We start from the raw sequence: 20,679 nt of genomic DNA on the forward strand, positions 1-20,679 counted from the left end.
ACAGCAGCAGCAGCAACACAACACCATCAGCTCACAAAGACATGCCTTGGCAGGGAGGGCACTGGGCTTAGCTGCGCATGCAGCCTTGCAAAGGTGGGTCTTGCTGTTTGGAAGGAAAACGGGGCGCGGGGGTGCTTTCCACCTCCTCCTTTGTCCAGTGAGAATCAGCAAAGCCCAATGGTTAAAATGACATCTTGCAAGCTGGCAGATCCAGGTTCGAATCCTGGAATGCCCAGGTGACCCTTAGATGATGATGATGATGATGATGATGATAATAATAATAATAATAATAATAATAATAATAATAATAATAATAATAATTTTTTATTTATATTCCACCTTCCCCAGACGAAGCTGGCCTCAGAGCGGCTAATAACAGTAAAAACAACACAGTTTACATAGAATCATAATCAATTAATTGAAATACATTCTAAAATCAGTTCATTCTGAAATCAATTCAGAGTCAAATTCATGGCAACCGTTGGGCTAGAGCTCTGTGAGGTTTACAGAAGGAGGGGGTCAGACTATGCTTTGACCAAAGGCTTGGTGGAACAGCTCTGTCTTGCAGGCCCTGCGGAAAGATGTTAAGTCCTGCAGTTCAACACCATTTACTGCCTGTAGCTTCCGGTTTATAAAAAAAATGCAATTTTGTGGGTTTGGCTGCCTTATAGAACTGTAGGAACATTTCTCTGCAAGGCAGGAATCACATTAAGGAGTCCCTGTCAGGTGGAGATGTGTTGTTTGTAAGCCAGCTTTTAAAATAAAGCAAGCTCCCCCCCCCAAAAAAAATGCTTAGAAATCAATGGCTGTGTTTTTCTCTCTTCCTCTTTAAATGAGTTTTAAATAAATGTAAAGCAAGAAAAGTGACTTAAAGAAAAAACATCATTGGGCTAACAGAAGCAGCAGCAAAACAAAGACCCACTTCGAGCTGGTGCAATAAAAATAGAAGGCTGAGTATGATTTTCAACACAGAATGGAATAAAACCCATTAGTACTGCCATGGATGGGGCAAATCTTAGAGGAACAACATCACATATTATTGAATCAACCAAATCCACTGATAAGCAGAGGGAGGGGGCAGACCATGTTCATCCATACTGACATCTGTCATGAAATCACACCAGACCTCTGCAAATCTACCCTTCTGACATTCTCCCCTGGAAATGCATCGCTTGTTGCTCAGTTTTTCCAATAAAGCAAGTTCCTGGCTGCGTTCTGGGTCCGAGGAACAAGGCAGGTGACGAGGTGGCTTTGCATCGATCGCATGGCTGCACCCGCTGGGCAGTCACTCAGGCAACCCATCAAGTCTCAGGCACGTCTGGGGCCGGCTGCCAGTGCCTCGGGCAAGGAGAACCAGCCTCAAATGGAGGGGGGGGACCTTGACTAGTCAACGAAGGTCACCTTGAAGCGGCCCCTCCCACCCCCAATTCCACCCACACCCACACAGCATGCCAGAGGGTTTATATCTTGGCTCGCCTCCACTTGGCTCCATGACCCTTCCCGCAGGCAGCACCATGAAGCTGGTCCTCACCGTCTGCGTCCTCCTCCTGGGGCTCAGCCTAGAGCTCTTTGGGCCCAATTCTCCATCAGCTGCAGCATCTCCTCTCCCCAAAACCATTTCCCAAGGTGAGTGCAGGTCTGTCATTTCCTCTTGAAGGGCTACAGGCTCTGGGTCTCTTGGGTGCCTGTCAGAGAGGCTGGACGAGGGAGACGTGGACCTGAACGAAACCAAGGCAGAGTCCTCTGACACCTTATAGAATCGTAGAGTTGGAAGGGACCCCAAGGTTCATCTAGTCCACCCCCTGAGATGCAAGAATCTCAGCTAAAGCATCCCTGACAGATGGCCATCCAACTTCTGCTTTAAAACATTCAAGGAAGGAGAGTCCACCTCCTCCTGTGGGAGACCCTTGCCCTGTGGAACAGCTCTTACCTTCAGAAAGTTCCTCCTGATGTTTAGTTAGAATCTCCTTTCTTTTAACTTGAATCCTCTGGTTCAGGTCCTCCCCTCCAGAGCAGGAGAAAAGCAAGCTTGCTCCATCTTCCAAGTGATGTTCAAAGACAGCTATCATATCACCTTTCAGTCTTCGTTCCTCCATCCTTTGAAACAAGTCCTTATCCGCCTGCCACATTTGAGCTGTTCCTAGTCCTTGTTTTATTGGCTGGTTGCTTAAAAAAGGGTTTCGGGCTCTCAGCCACCCTAGAAGTTTGTTTAAAAAAAAGGAAGCATGTTGTAAATGTAGACAGACAAATTAAGACGCAGCCCAGCAGGGAGTTGGACTTGGACTTGATGACCCTTAGGGTCCCTCCCAGCGCCACAATTTTGTGATTCTATGTGAGTTTGCGACTGGCAGCTTGTAACTTGTGACTCGGCTGGTGCTCAGCCAGCTGGCACCACCTGCCTCAGATCCCAGGTGAGTGTGCATTTCATCTGTGGGATGCTAGGGGGGAGGACCTGGCAGAGGCTGGGATGACCCTGAGGACTGAAGCAAATGTGAGGGGATTTTAAGATGGGGTTTGGAGGGAGGGGATGAGAGACGGAGGCAGAGAGAGGAGGAGAGAGAGAAGGAGAGCGTTTCTGGATTGCCAGAAAATCCATGGAGCCCCGTATCCCTTGCTTTGCACTCTCTGACCCACACAGGCTCAGGAATGCAGTGGGACCAGAGCAGGGAGGTGGGTAGAGCTAGAGGGGGGGTCTTGCAAACATTAACCACTGCAGAGGCAAAAGCAGGTTGACTCTTTCACTGCCAGAAGGAGGATTTCTGCCAGTTTAAAAGAGAACTCAGAGGCAGCGTGCAGAACCCAAAGTTATGTCTGCACCAAAATGTGTGCTGGGAGCCAGAGACTGGACCCGTTTCCAGCACATGTGTTAGTCTGCTGCAAGATTAGCTGCATGTGGAACACTAAAGGCAAGCACTTTTATTCTGGGAGAATCGTCTGTGGACAAGAGTACCCTTCCATTGATGCCCTGAGAGACACAGTGGTCCAGTGGCTAGAGCACATGGCTCGGGTCTAAGGGACCTTGATCAGCTCCTTACAGCACCAGAATTGTAATTGAGGTTCTTGCATCGCAGAGGGTTGAACTAGATGACCCTTGTGGGTCCCTTCCAACTCTTCAGTTCTATGATTCTATTAACTTGTTGCACGACCTTGAGCATGTGGCTTCCCCATCTGAAGACGGGGGTGATAGTGTCCTACCCTGCAGGGTTGTTGTGGAAGCTTTGTTCATTGGTGTATTCTCCTCACTTGTATTCTAATCTTCTCATTCTTTAAAGCTGAACTGGAGCAATCCAGAATTGATGTTGGCTGCAGTTTAGCTTTAGAGAGCAGGTTTTTGAGCAAAAATAAAAGAGTTCTCGGACAAAGAGCTTTAAAGCAGGGACTGTACCTGGAAACAGAAGAGGATAGGTAAGTGTGGGTCAGCCCTAGATGGTGCTTGGGGGTCCATTGAAAGTCTACAATTCTGGGATTCTATCATGGCTAGAACTAGTCACCAACTCAAAGACAACTCCAGGGGCCATAGAAATTTGCAGTGAAATCCATGGGCTCCTTCTGCTCTCTTAGTTCTCTTACTTTGTTCATCTTGAGCTAGGTGGCTTCTCAGTTTCCTTGGGTGGCTCCAGGTTTCTTGGTCCTGAATGGGGTAACTGTGCCCCTGAAGGACCAGGTGCGCAGCCTGGGAGTCATTTTGGACTCACAGCTGTCCATGGAGGCACAGGTCAAATCTGTGTCCAGGGCAGCTGTTTACCAGCTCCATCTGGTACACAGGATGAGACCCTATCTGCCTGCAGACTGTCTCGCCAGAGTGGTGCATGCTCTGGTTATCTCCCGCTTGGACTACTGCAATGCGCTCTACGTGGGGCTACCTTTGAAGGTGACCCGGAAACTACAACTAATCCAGAACGTGGCAGCTAGACTGGTGACTGGGAGCGGCCGCCGAGACCATATAACACCGGTCTTGAAAGACCTACATTGGCTCCCAGTATGTTTCCGAGCACAATTCAAAGTGTTGGTGCTGACCTTGAAAGCCCTAAACGGCCTCGGTCCTGTATACCTGAAGGAGCGTCTCCACCCCTATCATTCTGCCCGGATGCTGAGGTCCAGTTCCGAGGGCCTTCTGGCGGTTCCCTCACTGCGAGAGGCCAAGTTACAGGGAACCAGGCAGAGGGCCTTCTCGGTGGTGGCACCCGCCCTGTGGAACGCCCTTCCATCAGATGTTAAAGCGATAAACAACTACCTGACATTCAGAAGACATCTGAAGGCAGCCCTGTTTAGGGAAGTTTTTAATATGTGACATTTTAGTGTATTTTTCATCTTTGTTGGAAGCCGCCCAGAGTGGCTGGGGAAACCCAGCCAGGTGGGCGGGGTACAAATAATAAATTATTATTATTATTATTATTATTATTATTATTATTATTATTATTGACCTCTGAGAAAGAGCAGAGAAAACTCTCCCCCCCCCCATCCTCCCGCTGCACCCATGGCCCTCCCCCCGCTCATCTTCTTGCCACCGGACCCCAACTGCTCACCTGGGAACCAGCAAGTTCCTCCCAAACTTGCTGCTCTGAGCCTAGAAAGCAAACAAGGGCTGGGCTTTCTGTGGCAAGGGAGCCTTTTGTCCTCCGGAGCAGGAATGCAGACGTCATGGCGAAAGTCAATCTTTGGATACATCGAGTCCACACCTAATCTCATTAATCTGGACAGAGTCCAGACCGGACAGAGACTTGGAGGGGGAGGTCTTCTGGGCCGGCCGGCTGGCCAGCCAATCAGGTCCACCTGCCCTCCTGCCCACTCCCTTCCAGACCCTGGCCCCATCCTCAAGGTGAGAAGCGCAATGAATCATAGAACTGTGGAGCTGGAAGGCAGCCCAAGGGCCATCTAGTCCACCCCCGTGCAATGCAGGAATCTCTTGATTTTCTCCTATTTACATGCTGCATCTTTTCCAACATGATGACCAAAGTTCTCCCATCCAGGCACTGAGCAACCCCAGCCCTGCTTGGCTTCAGACTCATCCAGGCCCGGCTGCCTTTGGTCCTTGCAGCAGACTGCTAGAGGTGGTCAGGTCAAGTACACAGTAAACTGTGACCTGTTAGGATAAGAAGGCCGTACTTCCAAGCCGCCCAGAGCTTGCGATAATCCAGCTGCCGTGAGTTTCCCCATGTCATGACTCCATGAGATTTGTGCGCTCGTGCAACGTCTTTAAGAAGCAATCTTTTATGCATGCACCACACCCCCAAATGCACAAATGCATGGCTGTGGCAGAGAAAGCGAACCAAGCATGCTAGGATGGGGACGGTATTGCCCCAAAGGCTGGGGCACAAAATAAGCAGCTGCTTGCAATTTGGCAGCAGTTAGAGAGGTTGCTGAAAGGCAGAGCAGATCCTCAGGCTGAGCAAACACAAATACATCAGGCAGCAAACAAGTCCTAGAATGCAATGGCCACCCCCCCCGCTCCCCCCCCCCCTTTGCCACTGTTGCTTTCGCCCTCCTAGTTATCATCTGCAAGGTAAGTACCAATTAATCCTTTATGTAACAGACGACAACTCAGGTTACAAACTGCTGACTGGCCCAAAGAAGCTGGCTAGAAATGTAGTTCTCTCTTTCTCTCTCTCCTCTCTCTCTCTCTCTCCTAAACCCCTCCCTGAATTTGACCACCTTCCAAGTCCCTGCCACCATGGCTGCGAGAAGCGTTCTGCCCAGGAGCTCATCTTTGGCACACAACATGCCCAAATGCTCTTCTCAAAATGCGGCTCAAAGGACACAGGCGGGATTGTTCTCAGGCGAAAACGGATCTGGTCTGGATTGTAGGGCAGTTTTGCACAAAACGTTGGCCGAGGGAGGGAGGGGTGCTTTTGCTTGGGCCTATATAATTTCATCCAAGCTATAAAGCACCGTCCTAGACCCCTGCTCCCTGCAGAACCATAGAAGGATAGAGTGGAAGGGACACAAAGGGACACCTGGCTCAGAGCCCTGCAACGCATGGTTCCTGCATGCTCTGGCCATGTGGCAGCCAAGGATGACCAGGGAGGTCCCTGGCCCTGGAAAGGGGGGCAAATATCCCCATTGTGATAGTTAGGGGAGGGGCAAATGAGCCCTGGTCTCCCATTATTTTATTTATCTTCATCTGTAGATCTCAAGATGGTTTCCCAGCATAAAAATACAAGATGAAAACAAGAACTCAAACAAGACAAACTAATAATGCCCTCTGCCCACAAACCCCTATGCAACACAAGAGTGTCTCAATTCCGGAAATGTTTCCCAAACTCTCAGGCTTAGTTCTGTCCTATGAATTCTGGAGCACACAAGGCAAACAGACTTCCTGACAGTAAGAGCTGTTCGCCAGTGGAATTTGCTGCCAAGGAGTGTGGTGGAGTCTCCTTCTTTGGAGGTCTTTCAGCAGAGGCTTGACAACCATATGTCAGGAGTGCTCTGATGGTGTTTCCTGCTTGGCAGGGGGTTGGACTCCATGGCCCTGGTGGTCTCTTCCAACTCTATGATTCTATGATTCTATGAATTGCCAGCATTTCACATCAGACTCTGCAGCTCAGCCAGAATGGTAGCCTGCTCTGCAAGAACATCAGCAGATGATTGTGCTGACCTCTGGCTCATCCGCACCTACCCCACACTCGCCAGGTCCAAGTCCACACTTTAAAGCACTGTGTCTGAGCACCTTTTTCTTTTTGCCCCAGTGCTTTCCCCACAAAATCCACTCTTTAAAGCTCCATTGGAACAAACGGCAATTCGGGATTTCTGCCGATTGACATTCACATTGATCCAGCAGTAAGCAGCGGGTTTTCCTGGGGAAAGTGCCAGGGCCAAAATAAAAGTGCTTTAAAGCACAGACCTGTGCCTAGTAATATGAAGGAAGCCTGGATGAGTCCCTCAGTGCTGTGCCAAGCACCAGGATGACCTGCTTCAAGGTGCTGCTAAGGGCATTCTGCCTCTTTCCCCTTCAGCTAGCCAGAGCTTATTAGGGAAGCAGGGAACAGATCTTGCTGTTCTCCTGAGCATGGCAAACTTTCAGAAGGAGCCAGGGCAATACACCAGAGTCAGCTGTGCCATGAAAACATGGTTCACTGAAGAGAAGGACAAAGAGAGCAGGTGGGGATGCCTCCCTGCCATTTGCAAACAGATCCTTTTCTAACCACATCTTCCTCCTTTGTCGGTTCTTTCTGCTTTGCTTCCTAAGCCAAAAGGTAAAGCTAGGAACAATTACACAGCTGATCGGTGCAAAGGGGGAGATTAGATAAGCCAGCAGGGACCAAAGCAAATGGCATAAGAAGAAAGAAAAATCTGGGAGGGCTGAGGAACACCAGAAGCCAACAAGCCAGGCCAGCAGTCCCTCTGAGCCAGTGGTCCCCAAACTTTTTGGGGGGGCTCACGCCCTTGGTTTCATAAACTCAACTCTTGTGCCCCTATAAAAAGCATCTTTCGGGACTGTGGTTTGCAGGACCCACCAAGGAAAATAATGCAATAAACTCCAAAGCAAGAAGCAAGAAACAAGGATGAGGGACCAGATGTGCCATCAGCCTGATCCATCAGGCTCTTGCAAATATTTCTGGATAATGTGGGCAAATGTGGTTGTGGGTGGCTAATGTGTCCCAAAGATTAGGAATCCCTCAACAGAAAAGGAGGTGAGATCCTCTCCAGAGCTCGGTCACTCTCCTCTCCTCCTTACTTTGTGCTCCGATTAGGTAAAGGTAAAGGGACCCCTGACCATTATGACTGTTACCTCAAGTCGCAGACGACTCTGGGGTTGTGGCGGTCATCTCGCTTTATTGGCCGAGGGAGCCGGCGTACAGCTTCCTGGTCATGTGACCAGCATGACAAAGCTGCTTCTGGCGAACCGTTTCCCTTCCCGCCAGAGCGGTACCTATTTATCTACTTGATTGGCAAGTCCTAGGCTCTGTGGTTTAACCCACAGCGCCACCCACGTCCCGATTCAATTATGCTTCGATTGGAGATGTGCAAATATGGAAAGAAGACCCGGATCTGCCCCTTGGCCCACCAGTCACCCTTCCCTGTGTAAAGAAATCAGAGCTACTGCTGCACCCAGGCTCCTTGGCTCCTCTGTGCACACAGCTGCAGGGAGCCCACTCTGGATGACTTTCCAGCCTCCAAGGACCTGCCTGCCACTATCAGAGTGACTGGTGAAAAGAATGGATTCGGACCATCAACATAAGAGACTCTTATGAGGTTCTAAGAAGGTTCGTGATTCCTGGGCTGCTGTGAGAAGAGGATTTTGGACTAGATGGGCCATTAGGTAAAGGTACCCCTGCCCGTACGGGCCAGTCGTGTCCGACTCTAGGGTTGTGCGCTCATCTCACTTAAGAGGCCGGGAGCCAGCACTGTCTGCAGACACTTCCGGGTCACTTGGCCAGCGTGACGAAGCTGCTCTGGCGAACCGGCACCAGCGCAGCACACGGAAACACCGTTTACCTTCCCGCTATAAAGCGGTACCTATTTATCTACTTGCACTTAGGGGTGCTTTCGAACTGCTAGGTGGGCAGGAGCTGGGACCGAACGACGGGAGCTCACCCCGCCGCGGGGATTCAAACCGCCGACCATACGATCGGCAAGTCCTAGGCACTGAGGTTTTACCCACAGCGCCACCAGCGTCCAAGATGGGCCATTGCCCTGGTCCTTATGTTCTTGTGGAGGAACGCTTCAGCCAGGAAGTACTCACCTGCGATTACGACGCCCAGGCAGAAGCCAAACGCCCCTCCTTGCCAGCCAGTTCCTTTTCCATCAGAGCTCATGGCACCTTCATAGCCCATCTTCTTACGCTATCCAAGCAAGGGGTGCTAACCCTGCTTGGGCCGACAATCTTGCTTGCCCTGGAAGCTGGGAGAGTTAAACCCCCATTACGTAAGCGGACCTCTGTGTCCCTCGATCAGGCATGGTGCCTGCAACTGCAAACAAAGCATCAGCTCCAGCATTCCCAAAACCTTGCCGCATTGTTGACAGCGGGGATTTACCTGGTGTGAGAACACACGCAAGGAGGGAGGCTGCCAGGTGCCCTGTGACCCAACAGGGAGGGTGCAAAGGGACCTGGGTGGCCCCGCAGCCGGGCTAACATGGAACTTGAGACTTGGACAGCCAGCCTGGTACCTCAGATGACAGGCTTGCCCCTTCTCTCTCCTGCTCAAGGGCTGGTTGTGCAAAGCAGGACATCACTCTGCACTGCTCCCACCCCTTTGGTTGGGAGCAGACACCAACTGGGCACAGTGGATTGCTCTGGCCTTTGGTGAGGCCATGAGTTGGTGGAAAGCTAGAGAAGGACTGAGAGAGCCAGTAGCTCTTGAGGACTCAAGCAACACCGAGGACATCAGCCACTGTGAGAACAGGATGCTGTGCCAGGTGTGCCACTGACCAGACCCAGCCGGCTCTTCTTATTGTCAAACATGGCATCATCCTTTACCATCGACCACAATTCAGGTGGCAAGGGAGGCACTACAAGAAGATCTGGGTATACCCTGAAAAAGGGCAGAGTCTCTGCCACTCTGCTGCCTTCTCTGCCTCATGTGCTCCTGGACCTTTGCAGTGCCAGCAGCCAGCCTCTCTTCCTCCGAACCTTTCCCTGTGGCACCACATTCGGTGGCAAGCTCCCCCTGCCCTGGCAGGTCTCCTGAGAACCCCTTGCGGGCTCAGATGGGGAAATGTGATTTTGGTCAATGGCACAATGCCCTTGGCCTTCGGGATGCTGATCCGACTTGCACTTCTCCTCTGGGAAGAACAGGGGCTTGCTTGAGCATCTTCAACCCCTGCATGCTGCAAGGAGAGCAGGAGTTGGTGGAGAGACAGAAGGGTCCCTAGCCAGCTGAGCAAAGACTCCCAGACTCTTCTCTTATGGCTCCCTGAGCCTGCCGCTTCCTGGTTCACACCAGGGCCAACTGCGTTACTTGATCCGATCCGATTGTGCAATGGAAGGAGGAGGGAGCTGGGCTCCACTTGTTCTCTGTCCATCGCCCAGGAGCCTCTCTTCCCCCTCCCCACCTCCCTCCCCCTCCGCCAGCCACACCTGAGAGAGCTTAAAGCTTGGCCTGCAGCAGCCAGAGACCACAGCACCTTCTCTGCGAGGAACAGCACCATGACGCCCAGGAATAGCAGCTGCCTCCAACTCTTCATCCTCATCTCCCTGGTGGGGCTTCTCACAGCCTCGATTCTGCGGATAGAGCTGCTCAAACAGAACATTACAGGTGGGTGTGAGACAAGAAGAAGAGAAAAGCCCTTGTCTCCTGGCCCAGTTGGATGAAGAGGCCCGGCCCGGCTGACTCTCCTTCGGCAAGGAAACTCTCTTGCCTCTCTTACCTGCAGTGCGTACCTGGGAGGGAGCCCAGGGCAGTTGCTCTCCACCCTCCCAGAAAAGGCTTTTGCTGCAATGCCCGCCATGGGCATTGATGCCAGCTTGCCACCCCAAGGGCAGGAGAACTCCCTGCGGCCACATCAAGGGCCCCCAAGAAGAGGCCAGGTGGCAACCCTCAAGGCAACACTGTATTCTCTTTGCATTTCCCAGTTGCCGCAGTCAAAGGGGGCACATGCCCAGATACAGAGATGGAGAGCGCCAGCAGTAACTGCACGGAAGAGTGCCAGTCTGATGCCAGCTGCGAGGGCGTCGAGAAGTGCTGCCGGACGGGCTGCGGGGCCTCTTGCCATCTCCCAAATGGTAATGCTGGCCCTCCTGTGCCCCCACTGCAATCCTTCTGCCCCCCAGGAGCCAGTCTCAGCTAGGCAGCACAAGGTTGAACTGTGGAACTCACTGCCACAGGGGACCCTGATGGGCACCGACTTGGAAGGCTTTAAAAATAGGTTTGGATAACTCAGCAGAGGAGAGGGCTATCCATGGCTACTAACCAGGATGCTTCCGCTCTATCTCCACAGAGAGGGAAGTGGGCTCTGGTGCCCAGATCCTGCGTACAAATTTTCCATGGGCCACTGTGAGAACTGGAGGCTGGACTCCATGAGCCACTGGCCTGATCCAGCAGCTCCTCTTATAATCTTAGGCCTCAGCTTCAGCACCATGGTGCCAGATGTTATGAGTGGGGGGTGGGCTGCCTGTTATGGAAGCCCCCGCCCCATCTTTCCAGCAGTCAGTGACACCATGCCCAGTCCCCTCTGAATGGATGCAGAACGGTCAGGTCATAAGTTGGGCATACAAGGTATGCAGGTGAGGCCTGGGGTCTCCTGATGTGTGGAACGTCCTTGCAAAGAGCAGTGTTTGGGATTTTGCTCCTTCTGTGGCATAAAGGAGGGAGGTGGCATTTAAACAGGGGTTGGATGATTTAGCTGAGGTTCCTGCATTGCAGGGGGTTGGACTAGAGGACCTTCAGGGGTCCCGACTCTATGGTTCTGTGATTCTAAGCTTCTTGGTAGGAGGGTGAGAGAGCTGTGCAGGATCCAGCCTGAAGCCTCTCTTTGACAACCAGGATTCTGCAGAAGCAGGAGACAAGCATCTTCTTTGTGGAATGATAGAATTGCAGAGCTGGGAGGACTGGAAGGGACCCTGGGGGTCATTGGTGTGGTAATTGTACACAGTTATGCGGAAATTGCCTGGGGTCATTTGACCCTTTTTAATAGTTCTCTTTTTCTCTCCCAGAAAAGACTACCAAGACACTTTGTTTGAAAATAACACTTTACTTTTACTTGGTATTCTGAAACATATTTACATGAATTCATACATGAGACTGGTGAATATTCACAGGCACACAGCAGCATAAAAACAACACCTGCTGCTCTCACAATTAAAACTCGCTCTCTGCCGTTGACCACTGACCCAACAGTGGTTTTAACATCATAGGATCTGGTGCTACGGCATTAACCCTTGCATAACAGTTTGGATGCGCCATTCCCGCCATCTAGCCCAGAAATGTTCTGCCACTCCAGTCTGCAAAGAGTAACCATGTTCCTTAAGTGACTGGAGCCCCATGCGCAAGTGGGGCAGGATGGGGTGCAGAGGTGCCTGCTCACCCTCTGCCCTCCTCTGGTTAGGGAGGCCTTCATGGGAATTCCTGGTGTTTTTTTGGAAGTAAGGTAAAGGTAAAGGGACCCCTGACCATTAGGTCCAGTCGTGGCTGACTCTGGGGTTGCGGCGCTCATCTCGCTTTACTGGCCAAGGGAGGCAGCGTACAGCTTCCAGGTCATGTGGCCAGCATGACTAAGCCGCTTCTGGCGAAGCAGAGCAGCGCACGGAAACGCCGTTTACCTTCCCACTGGAGAGGTACCTATTTATCTACTTGCACTTTGACGTGCTTTCGAACTGCTAGGTGGGCAGGAGCAGGGACCGAGCAACGGGAGCTCACCCCGTCGTGGGGATTCGAACTGCCAACCTTCTGAAAGGCAAGTCCTAGGCTCTGGGATGGCCCATTTTGCTGCCTGAGGCAAAATGTTCAGGTTCCAAGTGCATCCCACCCCCTGCTGAAGCCTGGCTTGCTGGAGTCCAATGGCTGTGGCAGAGGCATCTGGCTCCTAGAGGCAGCCCCCCCCCCCACAAGAGAAGCGGCTGCGGCTTTTTCTTGGTTCTCTGGTGGGGGGCGGGATGGGGTGGGGAGGAGGCACATGCGGTGGCATTGGAGAAGTGAGAAACGGCAAGAAGAGCTTGTGCAGGGATCCCCTGGGCAGCCCCCAAACACTTCCAGGCTCCCCTTCCTTTGGGAAGTTGCCTAATTCTCCAGCTGAGCTTCTCCACAAAGCAGTGGGGATTCCTTTGTTTGGGCCCTTTCAGTTCTGTGTTTTAACGATGCTGTTAAATGCCAGGCTGGGACACAGGTGGCACTGTGGGTTAAACCACAGAGCCCAGGACTTGCCAATCAGAAGGTTGGTGGTTCGAATCCCCGCGACGGGGTGAGCTCCCATTGCTCAGTCCCTGCTCCTGCCCACCTAGCAGTTCAAAAGCACGTCAAAGTGCAAGTAGATAAATAGGTACCGCTCTGGCAGGAAGGTAAACGGCGTTTCCGTGCGCTGCTCTGGTTCGCCAGAAGCGGCTTAGTCATTCTGGCCACATGACCCGGAAGCTGTACGCCGGCTCCCTCGGCCAATAAAGCGAGATGAGCGCCGCAACCCCAGAGCCGTCCACGACTGGACCTAATGGTCAGGGGTCCCTTTACCTTTACCTTTAAATGCCAGGCTAAGCCTGCTAACCCCGTGGGCTGGCTTGGCCTTCAGAGGTGAGATGGTGCCCCATCTAGGCTGACAGAGATGCAGAGAGCTTTGCTTCTTAAGAGGATCTCCTTTTCGTCTCTGCGGGGCCGACGTTCCCCATTCGGAGAAGGTACTCCTGCCTCGTCGCCCAGGCATTTCTCTTTCGCAACCAGCTTCAGTTCCAGGAAATACTTAATATAGTGCTTAATATAGTGCTTCTTTCCCTGTTGAAATCCTTTAATGAGCGTCTCACACAGGCAAGAACTTAGTGTTGACTCAGGGCGTGTACAAACCGTACGATCAGGTGCTCCCACTGATGGGTGCAGGTGCCGTTTTGGGGTCCTGTGCCTGCAACATCATCCCCATGTTGTCCTTAGAATCATAGAATTGTAATTTGGAAGGGACCCCAAGGGTCTGCACTATTTAACTCATTTTGTCCCAAGAAGGCCCTTCTCAAGAGCTCATGGCCTGCATGGAGCTTTCTGAGGTCACCTTCGACTGCAGCAGACTGACAAACTTTGCACGGCTGTGCTTTCCACTTCCCGTGTTTAACATTATGAATGAAATGCTTTAGCTATGATCCCGGGATTTGAGGGGGGGGGGGTCCCTTCCAAGTGTATAAAATAGGCAGGATAGCAGGGCAGCAACCTTGCCATCTCTGTAGACTGACATCTATCTATCATCTTTATCTCTATCTATCTATCTATCTATCTATCTATCTATCTATCATCTATCTATCTCTATCTATCATCTATCTATCCATCCATCCATCCATCCATCCATCCATCCATCCATCCAGTGCTTCCCGCCCCCCCAAAATGTTAAGGCGTACTCTCATTTTCCTACTTATATTGAAATACTTCCCCTCAATGAAGCCAAACTTAGATTCACAAAATGTTTAGGTGTATGCGATATTAGGATTCCTGCTCCGTGATTGCAGTCATGTGATTGTTGTCTATCACATGACGGTGTATGTTTTGACTCCAGAGTGGGAAGTGATGGAGACAGGATGTTTGTGTTACTGTGTTCCGTGAAGTAGGACTATTGTCCTTCGTTCTTTTTCTCTTTGCTGTCTGATGCTAGAGAGAGAGGGAGCCGTGTTGCAGTGCTCCGTGTGTGTTGATATGTAAATAAAGTAGATTAGCCAAAATGCTGAGTTGCTGAGGTCTGTTACGCAAGCTGCGAAGACTCTGTGGATCCCTAAGTGTGCCGATGTCTGTTGGCATCGGTCGCTGTGATGTTCGGGCTGAAGAAAGCTTTTGAAGCTCCTGAACGATCAACCAAGAGGGAAAGAACATGCCAGTCAGGCATGTGTCTCTGCCAGGGTCCTACTCGAGTGCAGGTCAAGCTCCTGACAATGGTTATGGGCCCAGGGATTGGGGCCACACACCCAATGCCAGCAGAGGAAGAATGGGGGCTGTTTTTGTCCCGGTTGGAGTCTCCTGGAACTGGCAGCACGAGGCAAGCCTGTTCAGAAAGGCCAGCAGAAGAAGGCTTGATTTATAGCAGTCTGATAAGGACAGTAAAAGGGTGTTCCAGCTTAAACTAAGCTGCAGAATGGACCTCCTGACATGCATACCCTCGCGTCCCCCAGAAAAAGCTATCTATCTCTATCTATCTATCTATCTATCTATCATCTATCTATCTATCTATCTATCTATCTATCTATCTATCTATCTATCTATCATCTATCTATCTATCTATCTATCATCTATCTCTATCTATCTATCTATCTATCTATATCTATCTATCTATCTATCTATCTATCTATCATCTATCTATCTATCTATCTATCATCTATCTAATCTTCTATCTATCTATCATCTATCTATCTATCTATCTATCTATCATCTATCTATCTATCTATCATCTATCTATCTATCATCTATCTATATCTATCTATCTATCTATCTATCTATCTATCTATCTATCTATCTATCTATCATCTATCATCTATCTATCTATCTATCTATCTATCTATCTATCTATCTATCATCTATCTGTCTGTCTGTCTGTCTGTCTGTCTGTCTGTCTATCTATCTATCTATCTATCTATCTTTGCATCTACTGTGAGGCAATGTGAGGCAAGTACCAGTATCTCAGGCAGCATGATCCATGTGGCAGGAGATCTAGCCTCTGATGAATGCATCACCGCCGGCGCCTGCTCTTGATCCTGCAGTGATGGCAACAGCTGTGTTGCACTCCTGGTGCACTTCTTGGAAAGAAGGCTGTCACCTCCCCCAGCGCTGCCTCTACAGTGGCCTTTGGGTGAATAGGTGGCACTGACACTCTCCCCCACCCCTAGGGAGGAAAGGGCGGGGGCTGTCTTCTGGCGCCTCCTGGGGTTTGCACCCCACAGCATCCTTCAGTGGGCCTTCCCCCCCCTCCTTGCAGCAGCCTTTGATTCCCAGATTGAAACCAAACCCACACTCTTGCTTCCAACGTGGATCTTCACTCAGCCTTTTTTCCCTGGCAGGGGGCACCGTTTGATGGTTCAACTCGTGTGCCCAAAGGTCTTGGGCTGGGCCCCAAGGGTTTGGGTATGTATATGCAGAACCCTTGGAACCCCCACCATTAAAATAAAAAATAGGGGAAAAAGTTAGCGGAAACAGTGATTGAGGGGGGGGGGGAACAGAGAACACTGGTGCACACTAGTTTGTAAGGCTGCCCACCTTTGTGCACAGACAACACAGAGAGTAGCTAGGACTAGCAGTAGCTAGGACGTGCAGCCTAGGACCCTCGTAGCTACGGGACCGCCTCTCCTGGTCTGCCCCGCGGAGGGCCTTAAGGTCCACAAATGACAACACTTTGGAGGTCCCAGGTCACAAGGTGATTAGGTTGGTCTCAACCAGGGCCAGGGCCTTTTCAGTACTGGCCCCGACTTGGTGGAACGCTCTGTCCCAAGAGACTAGGGCCCTGTGGGACTTGACATCTTTTCGCAGGGCCTGCAAGACAGAGCTGTTCCGCCTGGCCTTTGGTTTGGACTCGGTCTGACCCTTGTGTTTCCCTCCCCTTATGGTCTTGATCTAAGAGCTACTTTTAAAATGAGGCTGCATTTTAAATTGCATTTTAACCTGTATTTTAAATTGGGTGTCCCCCCCTCTCTTTCCCCCCTATTATGTTTTTACTGTGATTTTATTGGTGTTAGCTGCCCTGAGCCCGGCTTTGGCCGGGGAGGGCAGGGTATAAATATTATTATTATTATTATTATTATTATTATTATTATTATTATTATTATTATTGCTGCTGCTGCTGCTTTAGACAATGTTATTGTGTGTCCAATTGCATACTTATTTGTACAAATGATCTATGATCTAGTTGAGAATCCTACAATATAGGGCAGCCTTTCTCAACCTGTGGGTCCCCAGATGTTGTTGAACTACAACTCCCATCTACAACTCCCTAGCTAGCAAGGCCAGAGCTCAGGGCTGATGGGAGTTGTAGTCCAACAACATCTGGGGACCTGCAGGTTGAGAACCTCTGTTATAGGGGGTTGGACTGGATGACGCTTGGGGGTCCCTTTCAACTCTACAACTCTATGAAAAGTGCAGTGTGGAAAAGGAAGTGGTGTGAGCTTCAAAGGCTTCCTGTGTCCAACCTGAGAGGTAAGTCTTGTCCAGTCCTAGAAAGTGTGCTTGGGGTGGCAGCCGTCCGTCTGCAGCAGAGGCCTCCCCTTTAAGGCAACTGCTGCTGCTTCCACTTCTTACTGGTTCCCCACAATAGGCATCTGGTTTTCCACTGGCCTAGAAGGGTCACTGGCCTGATCCAGCCGTCAGGCTCTTCTGGTGTTCTTTGTGACTCTGAAGCACCATCTCCTTTTTCCTCCCCTTCCTTCCACCCTTCCTTGGTCTTCTGCTTTGCAGGCTCCTTCTGTGATTCCACTCCAAGCCTGCTCTCCCTCGCCTTCACCCGCCTGTCCACGAGCAGTGAAAAGCCTGGGCTGCCCTGGAGGAGAAGACCCACTGCCAGATGGGTGGCAGAGGCTGCCTCTGCGCTTGCCTTCCTTTATTCCCTGTGGCTCCAGACGTCTCTGCCTGCTCACTCTCTGCTCTTCTCCCCTTGCAGATAAGCCAGGCACTTGCCCCAGCCTTTCCATCGGGATCTCCATGCTGGGCGCCTGCCACAATGCGTGCGAAGTGGATTCGAACTGCCCAGGGGACAAGAAATGCTGCCAGAACGGCTGTGGCAAATTGGCTTGTTCCACTCCTGAATTCTGAGGTGACCCCGTTGTGGGAATGTTCAGGGATGCAGGAGAGGATATATTGTTTGATTATAGCATTTCCAACTTGTGTGAACAAGTTCACAATTTAGCAAAGTAACATTCCCCTTTTGAAACTCACAGCGGATGTGTTTGCTCAGGCTCGCGAAAGCCTCTATAATAACTGTTCTGGTATTTTCCCCTTATTCCCTCATAAAAGATAAGACACGACACAGTTTTCTATAAAAGTATAAAAAGAGTTTACTCACATATCATTCTGTTCACAATCGGATCCCAGAAGGCAGACTTAGCTTAGAAAAGTAACATACACCTGGAAACTATCTCATAAGGAGACAGTCCCTTTGTCCTCTCTTGGCAGGAGGCCAAGATAGCATCTTTGGCTAAGCAGATGTTGCTTCTTTGATGCATGTAGTCACAGAGAGAGAGATGGCTGCCCTGCCCTGTGCTTTTGTCGTTACCTGCACAGGTGAGGCCACGCCCACCTCTAGTCACATGCAGAGGAAGTCTGTCCCAGCCCAGAAGGAAACCGGAAGTTGACCTGCTGGCTGGACTAACATTCCTCCCCATGTGTAAACATGTTCACTCTAGGAATGTTGTACTTGACTGCTCTTGTGTTTCACATCCCACAAATCCCATAACCTGCCATGAGCTCCCCACAGGGTTTACTCAGGCATCACGGTATCGACCCACTGGCAGGATTTCTGTGGGACATTTATGACACTGGGGTGGTGAGTGTCATGGGCTGGATTCTGCCAGCCCAGCTCTGGAGTGCCTGCAAAACACAGGCCTTTTCCCACCTTTATGTTGTGAACTGCCCTGAGATCTTCAGATGGAGGGCAGAGTCTAAATTTAATAAATGGTAATGATTGCAAAGGCACTCATGAGGCCGGGCTCACCCTCTCTCATCTTCCCTCTCCAGATGCAGCGTCCCGGACCTTGTGGAGCAGCAGCAGTGGGGGACCCTCCACAGACCCCGACCTGAGGGCAGTGACAACCACCGTCGCCCTGATGCTCTGCTCTCAGCACCTGGTCGCCTCCCCACCTCCGCCATGTTTGCTGGACCCCTTCGCCCACTTTTGCAGTAAAACTCTCTTTGCACAGCAGTCCCTGCTTCCTGTGGCTTTGTTGCTGCCGCTTGCTCTGCCCTTTAACCACCCGCCTCCCTTGCTCTGGGGGGGGGGGGGACACCAGGAAGTGGAAGATGGAGCACACACACCCCCCCCCCCCGGAGAGGCCCACCTCCCATTCCTCCCATCTGCCATTCCTCCCTCCTGGCTCACAGTGAAAGCCAAGCCAAGAAAAGAGCCACACAGATCGTGTGCTGAAATGCATACTGCACAGTAACACATGCCCTGTGTTTCCTGTGTTGTAAACAAAATCTGCCCTTTTTCCCTTATGGGGTACCCAAGAGCCCATATAGAGTCCTTACGTAGGTTCCCTATTGATAGGAGAAAATAACAGAGGCCAACCAGAGAATATTGAGAAGCAAAGCGGCTAGTAAGCCTGATCTTTATTGATCTGTTGCCACAGGGTGCTCCCCTCACCCGTAGGAGGGAGGAGGAACCCAGAACAATGGTGTGCAAGCCTTTATATAGACTTTTGAAATTGCCACCCTGTAGATCAAGACCACCCCCAGAAACATCATACATATATCACAGAAGGGGTGTAGCTCAAGACCACCAGCCCAGATACGGTACATCATCCCTACATCACAGAAAGGGTGGTCTACAGCAGAAATCTGAGTGCGTTGTTTACCTCCTGTCTGGCAGGTTACCTGTTAATGCTTACTTGACTGGATACCCTGGGGAGCCTGGCCAGTATTTTGTAATGATAAATACTTAGTTCCTGAACACAGACATACCCTTAAGACAGGATTTGTGAAGGAAAAGACAATGGGGAGGCTTTTCCATTTTCCTTTGACCTTGCAGAGAAAACATTTGGGAAAGTTTGGGAATCAAAAATGGTTCCAGGTCGGTCTTCTTGTGCTGATCTATATACGTGCTTGGTTGGTACACTTAGGAACATTTAACATATATCTAAGACCTCAACATTCCTATCACACCTGCTAGTTATGGGATTAAGGAAACTCTTCAAAGCAAGAGCTACCAGTTTTAGCAAAGGCGTCTTGCAAAGTGCTTTTCTTTGGTTGCTCTCAAAGAATCATAGCATTGGGGGGGACCCTGAGAATCGTCTAGTCCAATGCACACCTGCCCCAGATGGGGACAACCTTAGCGTCAGCACCACGCTCTAACCAAATAGCTCAGTTTTTGCAAAGCTTAAATTACTTGACAATTACTTGCTTTGTTTAACAACAAAAGACTCAACCGCAATCTGTGCCTGAATATTTACTTATTTTATTTATTAGATGTGTATGCTGCCTTTCATCCGTAGATGTCAGGTTGGTTCACAGCATAAAGATACAAGAGAAAAACACGAAAAACATAAAAACAAAAGCAAAACAATAGCACCCCCTCCCACAAACACATTTTTTTAAAAAATATGGATACTCAAACAGACCATGGCTTGTATTTCCAAAGTTTGCTATCCAGCTCTTCTTTCCTCCTGCCTTTATCTCCTGGCAAGAACCTGCTGCTAGATGGCCTATCAAGCCACAAATAACAAACCGTGGCTTCAGACGGTTGCTTGTTGGCAGGAAACAACCCATAGTTAAGCCCCTGGCCAGGTCTAGGCCTTCAGCTAATATGTCACAGTTCACTTTATGTGCAAATGAGGCAACATGAAACAGAATTGGAGGGCCAAATTTCAAAGCAGGAAGGAACACTTTAGAGCTGAGTGTCTCCTCCTGAAAATGCAGACCTGATTTCATTCTCTCGTGGGATGTTTCTCTGGGGCTGCTTCCAGTGTGCGCACAGGGACTCATTTGGAGCATGCAGGTGGGGGAATGAGCAGTTCCTTGCAAGTGTGCTGGGGTTCACTGGATCACTTACTAAAACCTAGCAAGGAAGCACTAAGGGAGTGGATCCCAGTTAGAGAGAAGACTTTTGCTTGTGGCAACCAGCAACCACACCAACAGGGAGATGTTTGCAGGTAGGAAAATCACAAAGCCGTTTATTGCCGTACCTACATACATACATATAGAAATGTTCCTGGTTCTAGTCTAACTGACTAGCCTGTGGTGTTATTTTATTCAATACGCTGGCTCCTCCTGTGATCTCCTGGAGGAACGTTCCAGCATGACCTCTCGAGGTCTGAGAGAGGAGTGTGAGAAGGCAAAGGAAGCCGAAAGCACAATGCAACCGGAGAGGTATCAGTCTAACCAACAAAGAGACAATGAGAGAGGTCAGCATAGAAATAAAGGTACAAGG

The 20,679-nt window shown here is 50.4% G+C and overlaps 1 protein-coding gene across 2 annotated transcripts; it reads left to right on the forward strand.

Moving 5' to 3' along the window:
- Positions 1 to 1,440: 1,440 nt before the first annotated feature.
- On the forward strand, positions 1,441 to 18,456 carry LOC114599873 (WAP four-disulfide core domain protein 2-like). Of its 2 annotated transcripts, XM_028735666.2 has the most exons (4): positions 10,019 to 10,196; positions 10,514 to 10,663; positions 17,200 to 17,352; positions 18,273 to 18,456. In XM_028735666.2, the coding sequence occupies exons 1-3, from the start codon at positions 10,088 to 10,090 to the stop codon at positions 17,349 to 17,351; spliced, it is 411 nt and encodes a 136-aa protein (XP_028591499.2). In that variant the 5' UTR covers positions 10,019 to 10,087; the 3' UTR covers position 17,352; positions 18,273 to 18,456. The 2 variants fall into 2 exon arrangements, with proteins under 2 accessions (XP_028591500.2, XP_028591499.2); XM_028735667.2 differs by lacking the exons at positions 10,019 to 10,196; positions 10,514 to 10,663 and adding an exon at positions 1,441 to 1,626.
- The last annotated feature ends 2,223 nt before the right edge of the window (positions 18,457 to 20,679 follow it).

The sequence above is a fragment of the Podarcis muralis genome, chromosome 5 (genome assembly GCF_964188315.1).
Source record: "Podarcis muralis chromosome 5, rPodMur119.hap1.1, whole genome shotgun sequence".
Classification (NCBI taxonomy): domain Eukaryota; kingdom Metazoa; phylum Chordata; class Lepidosauria; order Squamata; family Lacertidae; genus Podarcis; species Podarcis muralis.